This window comes from Podarcis filfolensis, assembly GCF_964270895.1.
Source record: "Podarcis filfolensis genome assembly, chromosome: 1".
NCBI lineage: Eukaryota > Metazoa > Chordata > Lepidosauria > Squamata > Lacertidae > Podarcis > Podarcis filfolensis.
Window position 1 is genome coordinate 67,876,736 of NC_139604.1, and position 18,962 is coordinate 67,895,697.

Here is an 18,962-nt window from a genome sequence, read left to right on the forward strand (position 1 = left end):
AACTAATCACACAAGCAGGTTTATGCAGAAGATACTGGAAGATACTTTGCAGGCCCAGGACCATCATAAAGCATACTCAAGCAGCTGCTGGGGCTCATTTTTCTTTTAATTTTTTGCACTCCAGTTCCAAACTATTTCCAGATGTCATTTTGGACTTGCCCCAAATGCCCCAAAGAATTAAGTAATCCTAGGGCATTGTAGGGAGTGAATATGACCACCGCCATGTTTTTGTGAGGAACCACCTTCTTCTTCCCTACCACCAAAAAAGAAAACATGGAAGAAGTTGCTTGGAGCTAGAAAATAAAAGCGGGAGGTGTTGATTTTTTTAAACATGGGCAGGTGTCAGAGCTGGGCAGAGGGCCCAGGATGGCACTTTACCATAGATTGAAATTTTCACAAATGTTCAAAGGAACTCCAGGTGACGCACACCACAATGCTCAGCCACGAGGTTGCCATGTATAACAGGGACCAGATCAACTTTTCCCACAAGTAGCCAGAAGATAAAAGTCCTTCGGGTCATATATACCAATTGCAAATCCAGGAGTAGTGCCAGGTCAAGAGACACCCAAACAGTGCATTTGGCCTTTATAGGTGCCTTACTTGGTTCAGATGAAAAAGGGAGAGTTGTTTTCATCAGTATACTGACGGCAACTCACCCCAACTCTCTGGACAGCCCATATCAGCAGTTTCATGTTGATGTTAAAAAAAAACAACCATTGCTTTGCTGCTTGCAAGATCACCAAGTCAGAGCTTAGCAGTTGTATATTTACATAACATGGCCAAGGATGTGATTAGTAAGGAGACCCAGGATGACTTGCATGCCAAGGCTTCTACACACATTACCCCCTGGATCCAGTGTTGGCTCCATATGCTAAGGGGCTCTTGAACAAGATGCCCTCAAGGGGAGCCCTCCTGCCACCATCACCACCACACATTCACTTGTCCCCTCCTTCCAGGCCCAGCCTGCCCAAAAGAAGGGAAAGGGGAAGGTGGAGGCTGCTGCTCTTATTGCTGCTTGTATATTTGGAGAGTCCTGGTGAAGAGAGAGAAACAGGAAGGAAGAGAAGCAGGGCCAGGAGACTCTGGGTTCAGAAATGGGCCTCCTCCTATAAACGATACGTTTCAAAGATCTATGGGTCAAAGCATTGCTTTCTGTTGGGGTGGGAGAGCAGGAAGCAATTTGGAATCAGGCAACAAAAGCCCATAAACATGTTGCTTTCCACTTACCTATCGAGACTATCCCGAGGCACTTTACTTCCTCCAGCTCTCTTGGTGACACTGGCAATCTTGTTGGCAGTCATGGTCATTTCTGCTCTCTATAAACCTGGAAACCTGGGTAAGGGGAAATAAAATCCAAAGCAAACCCATTGAACCAGAAACTTTTTCCAACACAGCTTAATGAGAAATGTTTCTAGTGCATGGAAAAGACTGTCAAAAAAAGTTTTGAACATGTTACCTAAACATAACCACTCTTTTCAATGTTGCAAAAAGTCAAACAGCAGCTCAGGTAAGATTCAGATTTGAGTCATGTTTAGACAAGAAACTAAAACTACAGAAAAGTATGTTGGAAGAATGAAACCATTGTCCTTACTTTGCCACTTTCTCTCATTAAATTGGGACTGGGATAATTATGATAGCATTTTTTTTAAAAAAAGTGTCACAACTGTAATAACAAATGACAGAGCTCAGTCCTAAAGCGAAAGTTTTAAAATGAGCATTGGAAACCATGGCAGAACTCACAGACTGTGCAATGTCGTGATAGGATACAGTATATCGTAATTTATAAGACGTACAAGCCTGCCCATAAACATATCAAAGATAAGTTGATTATGGTCCTAACGCAAAGACTTGTACAATATGTAATTTTCTTCTCTCAAACCTAGCTCTCCCCAAGCTGGCGATAGAGCACAAGGTCTTCCAAGGACACCTGCATTTATCTTTCTAGACCTTCTGCAAATAACAACTAACTAAACCAAAAGATACAACCCCTTGCTGTTCTCAAAAAGTCACAATATCTTGAAGATTATTATGCTTACAAATATCTTCTTGCCCTCTGTGCTGTCTCTAATTCTTAAAGTACAAGCTGATGGGGGCAGGGACTTTCTCTTTGAGATACTGTACATACTTTTCTTGTTTACAGTGGATAGCACATGGGAACCAGATTATTGATGCAACCCTTAGGCTTCCCATAGTAAATGTAAAATAAACAGCCTGCTTAATGAAAAGTTCCACTGACAGGTTTGACCCAAATCCTCTCAGATCTGCAATATTCCTCAAATTAAACTGAATCCAGATGTTTACAGCAACCACACACCTCATGTCATCTTCCTTCTCTGAAGGATGGCAAATAACACAGCATTAACTACCAACCATGGTCCGTTTGCAGTAGGGATACAAGCACCATAAGTAAAAACCCACAAATCTACTTCAAACACAACTTTTATTATTTAATAATAAATAAATAAAATTTTATTTATATCCTGCCCTCCCCAGCCAAAGCCGGGCTCAGAGTGGGTAACAACATTTGTATCCCATTCTTCTAACAAGGAGCTCAGAGGAGCTTCTATTTTGAGCTTACAACAATCCTATGAGGTAGATTAGAGGGTGAGAGGCCCGCAGTCACCCACTTAGCTTTGCAGCATAGTGAGGATTCAAACATGGATCACTTCACTCAGTGCTTTTCTTTAAGGAGGGAAAAGGTGCTGGTATTGTGTATACTTGAGTACCCCCAGAAAAGGTAAAGGACCCCTGGACGGTTAAGTCCAGTTGAATTCAATTATGGGGTTGCGACACTCATCTCCACTTTTAGGCTGAGGGAGCTCGTGTTTGTCCGCAGGCAGCTTTTCCAGGTCATGTGGCCAGCATGACTAAACCACTTCTGGCACACAGAGCACCATGACAAGTGCCAGAGAGCACAGAAACGCCGTTTACCTTCCTTCTGTACCTATTTATCTACTCATGCTGGTATGCTTTAGAGCTGCTAGGTTGGCAGGAGCTGGGACAGGGCAACAGGAGCTCACCCCGGTGTGTAGATTTGAACTGCAGACCTAATGATGGGTAAGCCCAAGAGGCTCGGTGGTTTAGACCACAGCGCCACCCACGTCCCTACCCCCAGAAAAAGGCCTTGCCCACATTGCAAGCCCAACAGTCTGGTCTATATATTCACATTTGATGTGTATATGTTTTTTATGTGTGTGTGTATTCATTCTAAAAATGTGAGGTAGGGATGTCCCTGAGAGTAAAAAGGATTGTCAGCTTAAACAAAAAATCGAAATGATGTTGAAACTTGGCGAGTGTTCTATTGCACTCCCAGGAGACACAAAGAATAACAGATTATTGAAAACCTGCCTCTGCAGGGACAGTAGAAAGAATATGTCGCTGACAACAGCTCAAAAAAGAGGCGTTTTTTTATTTCTATGTGGTACAAGATTTTTTGGGCACATCCATCCAAGGGAAATTTGTCTTCCCCCCCCCCCAGCCCAATGATGTGTCTCATGTTTCTCACTGTGTGACAAAGCAATGCCCATGCTCCTGGTTCACTGCAGCAACACAAAATAAAATGTTGGACAAATATGCCTGGAAAAGACATGTACCTCTCTTGCTTGGACAGCTCCAGGCCAAAAGTGGAAATCCAGGTATGACATGTGGCTTGCACTGACCTTGCAATGTTCTTATTCATTGTGTAGGCTGAGGACCAGTTTGGACTGAAGAAGCATCCTGCACTGGTCCTGCAACCATCCAGTCAACCATATGGTCAGTGGATCAATATGTTGGTGCTGACCGTTAAAGCACTAAACAGCTTCAGCCCTGTATACCTGAAGGAGTGTTTCCATCCCTGTTGTTCAGCTCAGACACTGAGGTCCAGTTCAGAGGGCCTTCTGGCGGTTTCGTTACTGCAAGAAGTAAAATTACAGGGAACCAGGCAGAGGGCTTTCTCAGTAGTGGCACCCATCCTGTGGAACGCCCTTCCATCAGGTGTCAAACAGGTAATCTACACAACTTTCCGAACACATCACAAGGCAGTCCTGCATTGGGAAATATATAATGCTTGATATTTTGCTGTGCTTAATGCTTTAGTTGTTGGAAGCCGCCCAGAGTGGCTGGGGCAACCCAGTCAGATGGGTGGCATAAATTATTATTATTATTATTATTATTATTATTATTATTCTGAAATCATATGTGCATCTGCAATCTGTAAATAAGGTCTAATTCATACAGTATGTCGCAACTGCAGTGTGTCATCTACACCCAAAATTGGTTCCTGTTACTCGCCCTCCATGACACATCAACAGCAAGGACACATGCCAATCACACAGATCACACAGTTGCATGAGCACCTTCTCCAGCAGCACCAGTGTTCCCAAAGGATGCGCCATCTGTGCAACTGGACATGGAAATATTACTTATGTAGCCTGAAGCCCAACCATTTTCAGTACCATCATGTACATCCAAGATTTAGAACCTCAAAGCCAAAGTGAGAGCATTTGGGTCAAAATTAAGGGAGAGAAGAATAACAGTGACCTCATTGTGGGGGTTTACTATAGATCCCCAAGCCAAATGGAGGACATAGATGATGCCTTCCTGGAACAGATGGCCAAGCATGCAAAAGGAAGGGAGATAGTAGTAATGGGGGACTTCAATTACCCGGATATTTGTTGGATGTCAAACTCAGCCAAGAGCATAAGGTCAAACAGATTCCTCACTGGCCTTGCAGACAACTTCATTGTCCAGAAAGTGGGAGAAGCAACAAGAGGAACAGCCATTTTAGATCTGGTCCTAACCAATGTTGATGACCTGGTTCGTGGGGTAGAAGTGGAAGGATCATTAGGCGCGAGTGATCATGCTCTTCTGAAGTTTACTATACAGCGGAAAGGAGCAGCCAAGCATACTAGGACTCAATTTCTCGACTTTAAGAAAGCCGACTTCATAAAACTTAGGGAAGTGCTGGGTGAGATCCCATGGACGGTAATACTAAAAGGAAAGGGAGTTCATGATGGCTGGGAGTTTGTTAAGAGGGAGATAGTAAAAGCACAACTTCAGGCAATACCAATGAGACGGAAACATGGAAGGTGCCTAAAGAAGCCAGGGTGGCTATCTAAAGAACTTTTAACTGAGTTAAGATTAAAAAAGGATGTGTACAAAAAATGGAAAAGGGGGGAAACCACCAAAGAGGAATTCAAACAAATAGCCAGCACGTGTAGACACAAAGTCAGAAAAGCTAAAGCACAGAATGAACTCAGGCTTGCTAGAGAGGTTAAAAGCAACAAAAAAGGCTTTTATGGGTATGTTCGTAGCAAAAGGAAGAACAAAGAAACAGTGGGGTCACTCAGAGGAGAAGATGGTGAAATGCAAACAGGGGACACAGAAAGGGCTGAACTCCTCAATGCCTTCTTTGCCTCAGTCTTCTCCGATAAAGAAAACAATGCCCGACCTGAAGAATTTGGAGCAAATGATTCAGCAGAGGAAACACAGCCCAGAATAACTAAGGAGATAGTACAAGAATACTTGGCTAGTCTAGATGTATTCAAGTCTCCAGGGCCAGATGAACTGCATCCAAGAGTATTAAAAGAACTGGCAGATGTGATTTCAGAACCACTGGCAGTCATCTTTGAGAATTCCTGGAGAACAGGCGAAGTCCCGGCAGACTGGAGGAGGGCAAATGTTGTCCCTATTTTCAAAAAGGGGAAAAGAGAGGACCCAAATAATTACCGCCCAGTCAGTCTGACATCAATACCAGGGAAGATTCTGGAGCAGATCATTAAGCAAACAGTCTGTGAGCACCTAGAAAGGAATGCTGTGATCACCAATAGTCAGCATGGATTTCTGAAAAATAAGTCATGTCAGACTAACCTGATCTCGTTTTTTGACAGAATTACAAGCCTGGTAGATGAAGGGAACGCAGTGGATGTAGCCTACCTTGATTTCAGCAAGGCATTTGACAAGGTGCCCCATGATATTCTTGTAAAGAAGCTGGTAAAATGCGGTCTTGACTATGCTACCACTCAGTGGATTTGTAACTGGCTGACTGACCAAACCCAAAGGGTGCTCATCAATGGTTCCTCTTCATCCTGGAGAAGAGTGACTAGTGGGGTGCCACAGGGTTCTGTCTTGGGCCCGGTCTTGTTCAACATCTTTATCAACGACTTGGATGATGGACTCAAGGGCATCCTGATCAAATTTGCAGATGACACCAAACTGGGAGGGTTGGCTAACACCCCAGAGGACAGGATCACACTTCAAAATGACCTTGACAGATTAGAGAACTGGGCAAAAACAAACAAGATGAATTTTAACAGGGAGAAATGTAAAGTATTGCACTTCGGCAAAAGAAATGAGAGGCACAAATACAGGATGGGTGACACCTGGCTTGAGAGCAGTACATGTGAAAAGGATCTAGGAGTCTTGGTTGACCACAAACTTGACATGAGCCAACAGTGTGACGCGGCAGCTAAAAAAGCCAGTGCAATTCTGGGCTGCATCAATAGGAGTATAGCATCTAGATCAAGGGAAGTAATAGTGCCACTGTATTCTGCTCTGGTCAGACCTCACCTGGAGTACTGTGTCCAGTTCTGGGCACCACAGTTCAAGAAGGACACTGACAAACTGGAACGTGTCCAGAGGAGGGCAACCAAAATGGTCAAAGGCCTGGAAACGATGCCTTATGAGGAACGGCTAAGGGAGCTGGGCATGTTTAGCCTGGAGAAGAGGAGGTTAAGGGGTGATATGATAGCCATGTTCAAATATATAAAAGGATGTCACATAGAGGAGGGAGAAAGGTTGTTTTCTGCTGCTCCAGAGAAGCGGACACGGAGCAATGGATCCAAACTACAAGAAAGAAGATTCCACCTAAACATTAGGAAGAACTTCCTGACAGTAAGAGCTGTTCGACAGTGGAATTTGCTGCCAAGGAGTGTGGTGGAGTCTCCTTCTTTGGAGGTCTTTAAGCAGAGGCTTGACAACCATATGTCAGGAGTGCTCTGATGGTGTTTCCTGCTTGGCAGGGGGTTGGACTCAATGGCCCTTGTGGTCTCTTCCAACTCTATGATTCTATGATTCTATGATTCTATGTAGGTCTGTGAAACTGCCTTAGGAATTCATATCTAAAATATAGCCTATAAATCTAGTAAATAAATAAATGACTCCTCTCCACACAAGAGAAATAAAAATTAGATTTGGATACTTGAAGAAGGAATGGAATCATTTTAGACACACTCTGTCTGGAAAGAATTAGAGATCAAAGGGGAAAAGAACATGACTGAAAATTGCTAAAGCTGTCAAACAAATTGGTTTTAGTTGATTTATCTTCTGCAGTACAAATTATATTTTGAGAGTAGTTAACAAGTTTTTTTAACCAAAGAACCACTTACTTTCTGTTTCAGAAATCATCAAGGGGTTTTCCTAGATCATTTATCTATCTACACTAAACATCAGAAATGATCTGCCTGATTCACACAAGGGAAAAGGGAAATAGTTCAAACCTCACTTAATGAACTGAACAATCATTTCCGTCCCAGCAATCCTATCCTGTGCATCCCTCTCATTGTTTGCTATGATCCCTTTTGTTTGGGCAAGGGAGATGCTTAGCACAACAGTCAGCCACACACAAACGTGTCTTGCAAGCAAGACAAAGATCAGAGATCCACTGCAAAGACACAAACCACCAGCCCTGGATGCAGAACTGACATCGGCAGGGGCACAAAGCAGGCATCCTGTGGCAATCAGCACATGCAGGCATAGCCCACACTCACAGCAGTAGCAACCACAGGAAGACTGGTTGCAGTTCATGCAACAGAACAAAGTGGCCTGTCTGGATGGATAGAAGAATCTGGCTACACCACCCAGCACAGGTATTCATTACCAAGTTAATCAGTTCATGCAGCTGCACCAGTACCCTTTAGCAACCACCATGGACAAATTGCATCACTGAGCCTTTGGTAGCATTTAAACGAAATCCTTGCAAAGCCTTGAGCCTTTGGCCAGCCTATGGTGACCCCATTCCAGCCTGAGCAGCAACTGTGACTCCGGCTGAGATAAGCAGGGGCCAGATCAGAAGCAGCAGCAGCAGCAAAGGCCACAGAAAGGCCAGACCAGGGATGAGGAATCTGTGGCCTTCCAGTTGTTGTTCAACTCCCATCAGTCCCAGGCTGCATGGCCAACGGTAAGGGACAATGGGAGCTGCTGTCCAACAACATCCAGAGGGCCCCAGATTTCTCAGCCCTGGCCTAGATCCAGTCACATGCCCGGACACTGTGTCTAAGCCAGAGTCTGAACAGGGATCTCCAAAGATCACAACCCATTCATTTGAGACGTCCAAGGGGGGTGGGGTCACACTCTCTATCACCAGTGTTGGTAGTGAGTCATGAGGGAAGGAGGCACAGCAATAGGCTCCAAGTCAGGAGAGTGCCCTTTAAGCTCACCACACTCCAGGAAAGAGTTGGGCCTCAGGAGTGGTAATCTGAGCTGACTGAGTAGCATAAAATGTCTCATTTGGACCTTTTATGAATTTCAGTTGCTTAGCTGAGACTCTATGAGGTTATGCAATTCCAGCCTGTCTTGTTGTGAACTTCCACCTGAGCTCCAGATAGATATAACTCAAATTAAGTGTCCTCTGCTACTCCCTCCACCCCACCCCACTAAGACCAAGTGTGGCAGAAATGGGCTGTTATGTTATTATAAAACTATAAATCTTGCATGTAGGTGTGTTTGGGGAGTTAAGGGGTTAATTTGTAGATTTTTGCCACTAATTAGAAGGTGGTAGAATAACTGAGGATGGTATTGTAGTTGGGAATTAAGACCCTTATACTTCCTTCAATTTGCTGATTAGCACTCATGTAGCCAGATCAGGGAACCGGATGAAAGGATGAACAGATCAAGGTATGAGCTCAGAAGACAAAGAAAACACAAGTCTACCCTAGGAATTGTCTAGTGTGGGGAGAGATGAAAGTGTTTTAACCTACATTTATTTGCTATAGTTTATTACCCACACTGGGAATGTTTTGTTGCTTGTAAACATTCTTAAATTAGAACCGTTTTTTTCTTCTTATAAACTACATCTCCCCCCCCCCCAATTTAGTAAACTTCTAGTCTTGTTACAGAAAACCTTGTGGTCTCTGTTATTTTTATTAAAAAAAACACACACACCATGTCTAAGCCAAGTTCTACACTACTTCAAAGTGTTCTCAAGGAGACACGGGAGAGTTTTAGACTGGTTGGCGAAAGACAACCTTGTAGAAAAATAAAATCTTTCAACTGGTGGCAGCAAAGATCTAAAGGGAAGGGTGGGCGAAAAGAAGGGGGCATTGTGTCTAGCTGGGAACTCCCCTCTCCACACAACTCAGGAGCCAGGGAAGCAGGAGTACCATACCACCAAGTAACTTACTTACCTTTGACCAGGGCATGGAACACAGCAACTTTTCCCCAAAGGGATGGGACAGCAACCACCAGTCCCAGGATCCCTGGCAGGTAACTAATGCCATGCATGCCATTTCTGCTAAGGTGAAGGTCCAGTGGGAAAAGATTCTTTTCCAGAGCCTATAGAATGTCTGCCCTTGCAAACACACACACACACACACACACACACACACACACAGAAGGGAAGGAAAAGTGCCAGCGCTCACAAGACTAAGGCGAACCTCAATCCTGTTTGCAAGCACTCAACAAGGTGCTCACTTTTGTGAATGCTCACAGCATTTCAAGTTCAAGCCAAGACTAATAATAATAATAATAATAATAATAATAATAATAAATTTTATTTATATCCCGCCCTCCCCAGCCGAAGCCGGGCTCAGGGTGGCTAACAACAATAAAACAGTACAAAAGTACAGCACAAACAACACTCGAAAATCATTCATTATAAAATTAATTAATTCAAGCCACTGGAACCATTGGGCCAGAGCTCCGCGAAGATTGCCGAGGGAGGGAGTCAGGCTGTGCCCTGGCCAAAGGCCTGGTGGAACAGCTCTGTCTTGCAGGCCCTGCGGAAAGATGTCAAGTCCCGCAGGGCCCTGGTCTCTTGTGACAGAGTGTTCCACCAGATCGGAGCCACGGCCGAAAAAGCCCTGGCTCTAGTTGAGGCCAGCCTAACTTCTCTGTGGCCTGGGACCTTCAAGATGTTTTTATTTGAAGACCGTAAGTTTCTCTGTGGGGCATACCAGGAGAGGCGGTCCCGTAGGTACATGACTATGCCATGAAGACCAGGCAGAATGGTTTATTGTCTAATTTCTTTGCACAATTCCCCTTTTTGCAACTTCTCCATATAGTGGCTATGAGGTACTTTGGCACGCCTGGAAATTGTGTTTCATTGGGTATCAATACACAAGCCCCAAAGCCAGATATACAAGGTATTCCCAGAAGCAGTACAGTGGTACCTCAGGTTAAGTACTTAATTCGTTTTGGAGGTCCGTACTTAACCTGAAACTGTTCTTAACCTGAAGCACCACTTTAGCTAATGGGGCCTCCTGCTGCTGCTGCGCTGCTGGAGCCCGATTTCTGTTCTCATCCTGAAGCAAAGTTCTTAACCTGAAGCACTATTTCTGGGTTAGCAGAGTCTGTAACCTGAAGTGTATGTAACCTGAAGCATATGTAACCAGAGGTACCACTGTATTAAGGCCCTAGTGTGTGCTTGGAATTCTGCTTGGAAATTAACAGGCACAGTCTAGATCTCTCAAGCTGACAGCACAACTACCATGTAGAATCATAGAATCATAAAATTGTAGAGTTGGAAGGGACCCAGAGGATCATTTATTCCAACCCCCTGCAATGTGGGATCGAACCTACAACCTTGACATTATCAGCATCACGCTCTAACCAACTGAGCTATGTAGGAAATGTTAAGCTAAACCAACCCATGCAAAATCACCAGGTCTGAGCATGCAATTTTAAAATATGCTTTTTGCGCATTGGATCAGTCTGCCTCCTGTAGCTTGAGGCAATGGGGCAACGAGGGTCGGCAATTCCATATAAAGAAATAATGCTCATGGACATTGATACCAAGAATACAAAATGAGGTTCAGATCTCAATATGATGCATCTTCATAAAAGGTTTGAGATTCAGGGGTTTAAAGCTAACAACGTTTCTACATCTTGCAGGTTCCATTCTGGAAGAAATGTATTCATTACATTTCCGGGAGGGCGGGAAGGGGGAGGTTAAAACCATTCCATTTTAGATCCATTTTTTAATTAAATTAAAAGAAAAAATCATATTGAGAACACTTGAGATGACTCCACAGGGAGATATTAAGTAGAACAAAACACAAGAGAGGCTACAAGCCTCCATCAAGAAATTTGCTGCTTCATGAATACATTAAATAATCAAATTTCATAACCTGCTAAAGTTACTATTTTTGCATTAAAGTGTAATCATTTCCCAGTGCCTCTATGAATTCTCAGATGGCCAATTTTTTTTTTAATAAGCTGGTTTTCAATAAAAGAAAAAACTAAGCAGGGGAGTTTTGAGAAATGTACAAAAAATGTTGCTGGCAAGTTTTCCCTGTTGAAAATACAATACAAATGTTACAGCAGCATTTTACTGTGAATAATTTGCACAGCTCTAACCCTAGGCCTGGAATGCACAGCTGCATTAAACCTCATGGTTCTTGGGCTAACAGAAGCATTATCCAGGGCTTGTCCCTACCCTATGAGCTTGCTTTTGCATGAGTTCAAATAAATTCTTTAAAGCACAGCCAACTCCAGCTGCAGCCTCCAAGCTCTGGTCAGTTCTCATTCTTCATGCAACAAATGAAACCAACTTCATCAAAATAACTCAATCAAAAAGGTATCCAAACTTCAGAAAAACGTGCCTGGAATTTTGGATTTCTACCAAAGCCAGAACTTGGATAAACGGCCCACTCCCCGTGTCTTCAGATGTTCTTTGCCTTCCCATTTTCTGTCTTACCATTTGGGGCTCTTTCTGAGAAAAGGATGGGGAGGATACATTTTTAATGTAAAATAATGAAATGGCACCTTTCAACTCATACCCTTATGCCACTATGTTGCGTTACTTCATTTACCAAAGTTTCAATCACATTTTTGCCAGCTAGCTTTACTTGAATAATGCCAATATCAAAGAGTCCATGATGTCCAACATCTTGCACGCTCAACATGTCAATTGTAAATAAAGATCTCATATGCCTGCTTTGTGGCTTCCAAACAATTTGAATAAATGTGCTTTGCAGGAGGGCGGGATTGAATGGTGTGGTGGGGGGGAGTAATAACAGGGTATTAAAGGATGAGGTGAGGGGCTTTGGGGCACTCCCTTCTCCCCAGTGTTGCCTTTCCTTTCCATGAAATTTCGTGTGCCTTTTTTTAGTTCACAGTAATGAAAACCTGAAAATATGTTTGAGCATGCCTATGTGGAAAACCGAAAAATAGCTTGAAGTCACACATACAACCTAGAATGGACAAGTACTTTGACAGCACTACCTAATGCCTTCTGCTGAACCCTCTCAACCCAGCAGACCCATCTGTCGCAAGGGCTTGTGTGCAGTCAGTTTCTTAAGCTTCAGAGTGATTCCAATAAACATTTCTTTACACCTCATCAGCTGAAGTGGTGACTAGGGAGGTCTCATTTCCATCCGTTAAAGCCAGAAGTCCTGCAATCAATAGCTACAAAGGTTCCAAAGACTGGAGATTACATTTACTTCAGGGTGTTCTCCCCTTTTGCAGAGTTTTATCTGATTTTGGAAGTAAATTGATAAAAACTATTACTTTTCTGGCAGCTTACATAAAGTGCGCTTTCATTTGTTATTTACTTAGTCTCTGTATGGAATCTATTAACATAGTTAATGCCCAGAAATATTATCTAAAGCTTTGGCGTTGACTTGGCAAATCGATAGACGCATACAAACTCAAGGTACTGCATAGCAAGGGCTACTTCACTAGAAAACCTTCCCCCTGTTGCATAAAGGGCACACTGAGGAATAGCTATATAAATATAACCCAGCCCATTTGAAATATTTTCCTAAGGAGCAGTTTTCTGTGTCACTTCTTTATAGTACTGGAATACTATTAGGAATACTGTACCGGACAATGAAACACTAATGAGAGAGAAGGAAGTATGGAATAGGTGCCTCTGGAAAGGGCTTGGTTTTTCCCCAGGTATGCCAAATGACCATTCTGTGATCTTTCCACACATGCTCCGACTGGGGGGAAAGGCAAATATCAGCAGTGGTGGGGCGAGGGATCTTAAAATTCAGCTGTGCCCTGTGCAATGTGAAAATTTGGCACCCCTGCCTCTTGCGCTGCATTCTAAATCATAGTTGAAGTGCCCCTGAGATTCCAAGCCCAGTGCAACCAAACCAGTCCTGCAGTATTCAAAATTAGCCAGGTGCTTTTGACCGCTTGTGACCAAGTGAAGATGCCTGGGTGCCAGGATGGCACCTGACATCTCTGCCATCTGGGGATCATTGTATCTGGACTTTTTCACACACTAATACCCCATCCTGTAGAATTCTAATTTTTCTGCACAATCGGAATGAATTTCTGGAGCCAAATTGCTTTTTCTGTGCAGCCTGAGCAGGAGCAGTCACCATTAAGAAAAAGAGGTTGGAATAGGCAAAAATGGCAACTAGACATTCTGTTTTGGCGACTGCAGCAATGGTTTAAGGAGCCTAGTTTAAATATCTGAGTTTCTAACACAGCAGTCACGCTCCCCTAAATCCGCTTCTGATATCAACAACCACTTAGCCTTCACACAATGATCTAATATATAACCAATTACCTGGGGAAGTAGGGGGCTCCCTCCCTCCTAAGATCTTCAGGCAGGGGCCAAAGCAATAATCTGCAGGAAATTATTTAGCTCTGGATTTGCTGAATCAAACAATGTGTTTGACCAGATGGCCTACAAAACCCCTCCCAATTCTATGATTGTGTATGTGGGCACAGTGACAATCATGTCTTCTTCATCTCCTATCTCTCCTTTCAAAGAGGAAAGTTGAGGTAGCCCAAGCCATGATCATGAGGAGAATCTGTTACAAACTGTTAATACCCAGTGCATCTCCCCTCACAACCCCTTTCCCCATAAACATAAAAAGCGCTGGTGACGATGCGCAGAATACAAAGCCATTTAATGGCGAAAACACCATATAAAGCACTTGATTGTTAACAGGAAGCTGTTGGTGCAGCTCCAAATCGACTGGGCTATGTTGCTATGATGAGCGTTCAGAAGGAGGGGGGACTCTGCATTCCTCTTGTCAACTATTTCCTGAAAATGCTCTGCAGCAAAATCTAGGCTTTCTCCAGCGCTATGCTGAAGACAGGCAGTTGCCTCTCCAATTGTCACTTTTATTTCACAGATGACAGAAAAACCAGCACTAAAACTGTTAGTTTTATTGTTTGAAAAGTGATATAAGGTAACGGTACCCCTGCCCGTACGGGCCAGTCGTGTCGGACTCTAGGGTTGTGCGCCCATCTCACTTAAGAGGCTGGGGGCCAGCGCTATCCGGAGACACTTCTGGGTCACGTGGCCAGCGTGACGAAGCTGCTCTGGCGAGCCTGCACCAGCGCAGCACACGGAAACGCCGTTTGCCTTCCCGCTATAAAGCGGTACCTATTTATCTACTTGCACTTAAGGGTGCTTTCGAACTACTAGGTGGGCAGGAGCTGGGACCGAAAGACGGGAGCTCACCCCGCCATGGGGATTCGAACCGCCGACCATACGATCGGCAAGTCCTAGGCACTGAGGTTTTAGCCACAGTGCCACCCGCATCCCTTCTGTTAGTTACTGTTAGTTTTATTGTTTGAAAAGTGATATAATATGATCCAAATGGCAACTAAGCCAGAATTTTCACATGGTCTCAGCAACTTCAGATGGAACTCTGACTCTACCAGGTTTCATAAAATGCTATACATAAAAGTCTGACGCAATCACAAAGCCAAATTTGTCCAGGTAGTCAAGCTGCATACTAAGCATGATGCGATTTTTGTTTGTTGTTTTTAATTGCAGGCTACAGGTAGCAGGAATCCTCCAAGACTCTTGTGGAAAAATTTTAATGAGAATTAACTCTTCTCAAACTTGTGCCACCCTCTTGTATCCCAGTCTAACCTCAGCCAAGAGAACACATGAGAGAACTGGGATTCATATATATATATGGGGGGGGGGGTTAATTTGGCCAGAAATGAGAGAAATCCACAGATTATGTGGTTTGCTACTTCCAAATTTCAAACTTCAAGGCACAAGGGGTCAACCAGTAGCCTGCTTATTTTTTGCAACATTCCTTTCAGAAAGACTTGTAAATGAAATAACAAACAGTATCCAGCAAAGCAGTACCCTTAGCACATGACTTCTGGCTAAGCCATGGAACTTGTCTTTCTCCTCCCCACATGCCCCTGTTTGTTTTGGGTTCTCCCCAACCCTCCAGAACAGATTTGGGAAGGAACAAGGGGCTCATAAACTGAGGAGACAGAGGGGAAGTTCTGTTACACAAACGGAAAACGTTATGCCAACGGAGCTACTTCATTGGCTACAACCCAATGGGCCTGGACTCAACTAAACAGCTGTGCTAGTGTGACTGAATGCAACAAGTCCCCCTAGAGCAACAGGGCTTTCCCTGCCATGCACCTCCTCCATGCCCCCCTAAATAAACCCTGGTAAGATTGAGAGAACCCCCATTGAGAGAACAGGCGAAGGGGAGATGGGAAATCATTCCATCTGGCAAGCTGAACAATCATAATAGCATAATGCCAAATTCTGCCCAATGTGATTATTTTTGTTAATTCCAGATATGCTGGCTTCTAGGTAAGCTAACAAAAACAAATTATTAATATCCTAAAATATATATACTTTTATCACAATGCGGTAAAAAAAATACTGGGTTTTTTTACATGGTGTCAGTAACCTCTATTTAGGAAAACAAATATCTGCCACAATGCTTATAACTTCACACACATACACTTCAATTATGATGGTATAACAGTGATATTTGTTGTAAAGATATACTCATTTAAGTATGTCTCTCTATACATGCAGTCCTTTATAAACTCCGTTCCAAGAAGCCAACCCCAAACATGCTCAACTTTGTCTGGGATTCCTAGACGTCTGAGTAGACGTCTAGCATTTGCCTAAGCTAGAATTCAGCACCTGGGGATCCTCTATGGGAGAATAATTGGCTTGGCAAGGAGAGCTGCTCTCCACAATCAGAATTTCTGGGATTGAGGGAGACTCCACTTTTTTGTTTTGTTTTTCAAACCAAGCCTAGAACAATATTATGAGAGAAAACTTGCCAAGACTTATCCAGAATAATATGGATTGTTCCAGCAATTTACAGCTAAAAGGATAGGATTACTGGGCAGCTCCAAAACATAGATAGATCGATAAATAGATGGATGATAGATAGAGAGAGAGAGAGAGAGAGAGAGAGAGAGAGAGAGAGAGAGAGAGAGAGATGATAGATAGATAGATGATAGATAGATAGATAGATAGATAGATAGATAGATAGATAGATGATAGATAGATAGATAGATAGATAGATAGATAGATGATAGATAGCTGACAATGAATCCAATGACCACCTTTCTTTAAAACTCAGCAGAATTCAATGGCACAGAACTCAAAGTCAAACTAGACATGACGTTAAATACAGATCTGTATTTAACAAACATGTTTCTAGCAGGGAGGCAAGTGGAAGCTAGTAATTGTGAGGACTGAAGCAAGTGGAGATGTGGAATTTAACACTTTTCCTCCTTTGTTGTGGTATTACTGAAATCACTCCTCCACAGCTGCTATATGCATCACACACACACAAGCCAAGGGGGGGGGAACAAGCAAAACCACACATAAAATCCTGCCTCATAAAACTATTAAAAGGGGGGTGAGCCCTCACTGCACCCCAAAGACATGACTCAAAGAGGCAATTCCCTTGGGAGGCTGCCCCCAGTGGCCGCACAGCCTGCTATCTCCAGCAGGCGTACCTTATATCCTACCCTTCCCCAGCACCACTGCATGGTGTGCTGGTTTGGGGAGTGTCCTGAGCTGCTGCAGCCACTCAGGCAGATGGCATATAGCCTCTGCAGGGCCTAGTCCTGATGTTAAATGTCTCATTGAACAGCAGCCTCTTGGAGACAGCAGCTTTTGCAGGGAGCTAGGGGGCCTGAAGTTAAACTCTATTTCTCTCCATACTACCTCTCTCTCAGCTAGCTGCCTCCCTTCCACTCACCTCCTTTGCTAGCCCTACCTTGCTCTTTTAGCTTCTCTTAATCATTTGCTTCCCTGAGCCATCCTTGTCTGCCTGAGGGCCCCACCCCAATTTTCACACATCTAGCAAAGCAGATGTTATCGATCTGCTGCTATGCAGTCCTACATTTGTTGCCAAAGTGCCAGATTTAAGACCTACGTTGTCCTCGTAACTCAAATGCCGTTAAAATAATAGCAGGTTACAATAACTACCATCTCCTATTTGTTATTAAGAAGAGCTGACAAAACTTGACTGCAAGGCACAAGATATAATTAGTGGTTCAAAACTATGACCTCACTATAAATGTATAGGCAGAAAAAGGGTCTTCTCAGTGGTGGCACCTGAAACAAAGCACCTACTTTACTGGCTTTTCAGTGATGGGTAAAGAGTTTTACTCTCCTGAACTTTTAGCAGATAATATTTTATGCCCTTACTTAATATTGCTGCTGATTGCTTTACTGTATTTAATTTCCTATTGATATGTTTTAATTAAATGTTTTAACTATTGTTTTTACCTTGCTTGGAAGTTTGCTTTTACTGTAAGACAGGATAGAAAGAATTTAAATGCATTCTGGTTTCTATGTAGTTTGCTTCCCACACTCCCGCTACACACACTTATGCACTCCCATGACACAATAAGCCAAACTATGGCTTATTTATTGGGACTGGGTGAACATGCATGCTCCCAGAGAGGAGCTTTCAAACGTTGTGCTTCTCCCTGCTCTTGCACTATGCTGAGTTAAGCTTGTCCTCCTTTTCAAGTCACTACCAGCAGCAACCTCTGCGTCCTCCTCATTTGACACAGCAACTGCTGCCCCAGCCTCAAACCAGTCAGAATTGCAGGGGTCAGAGGACTCTCCTTGCTCATCGTGAGCTGCAACCAAGGTTTGTAGCCAAATACTGTACCCTTCCTTAATGAGTTCTGAGACTGCTTGAGCTTGCCTTCATCTGTTTGCTGTTTGCTTCTCTTCGACAGCAAGGGATCGTTCACAGTGCTTGCCATATATGGATCTCTTTAACTCTTCAGACTCTTTTGGAAGCATTGCAAGTCCATCCTGTTTTGGATTATGTACAACATTGTACTTGCATGTAATTCTGCAATCATTGTAAACTAATCCATCAAGTTTAACAGATCACTAAATCAAATCCACCAAGCTTTACTCTTTAAAAAAGTGCTGACGTCTCTTAAACTACATCCTGTCTCAAGACTAAAAAGTTAGATTGATATCAGTAATCACAAAGAATTTAATAATATATGGGTGACATCCAATATTACTTAAGCATCTCAAGTCCATTTATTCCAGTGGGTCTACTTTGAATATGACTTAGTTGGATATCACCCATATAAATGTCCAGGCTCTGGCATCGCTCAACTGGAAAATCTTATTGCTTCAAAAGAAAGGGCTAACTGAGAGCCTTGAACCACATTCTGTATAGAAATGCTTCTTCCTATATACCCAATTGCCAATAAACCCTTAATACATTTTCCACCATGTAGATTTGGATGAAAACAGTATCTAATTTTTCAAAGAGCTCATCTGCTCCTGTTCCTTGTTCCCCTCTAGAGTTGTAATCCTCTCACTGTGACATGAAAGACATTTTGCACAATGGCCAATTGTTTGTGATATCACAAACCCAGGATTATGATTTCAAAAAAAGACTGAACAACCAGAGCAGCTGAGTGCTTAAAGAGCAAAGAGACTCTTTTCATGCAAATGTCCTGATTAATAAACAACAAAAGGAAGCACGAACAAAAAAACAGACATACAACCAAAGGGGCATTTTATAATAAGA

At 43.2% G+C, this 18,962-nt stretch overlaps 1 protein-coding gene across 6 annotated transcripts in view; it reads right to left on the reverse strand.

The window, feature by feature from the left end:
- Window positions 1-18,962, reverse strand: part of DENND2B (DENN domain containing 2B) — a 145,630-nt gene that overhangs the window by 78,916 nt on the left and 47,752 nt on the right. For all 6 annotated transcript variants that reach the window (XM_083590792.1, XM_083590789.1, XM_083590793.1 and 3 more), the window contains one exon: window positions 1,228-1,332. In XM_083590792.1, coding sequence (XP_083446918.1) covers window positions 1,228-1,307 — 80 coding nt within the window. In that variant the 5' untranslated portion in view covers window positions 1,308-1,332. The remainder of the gene's footprint in view (window positions 1-1,227; window positions 1,333-18,962) is intronic.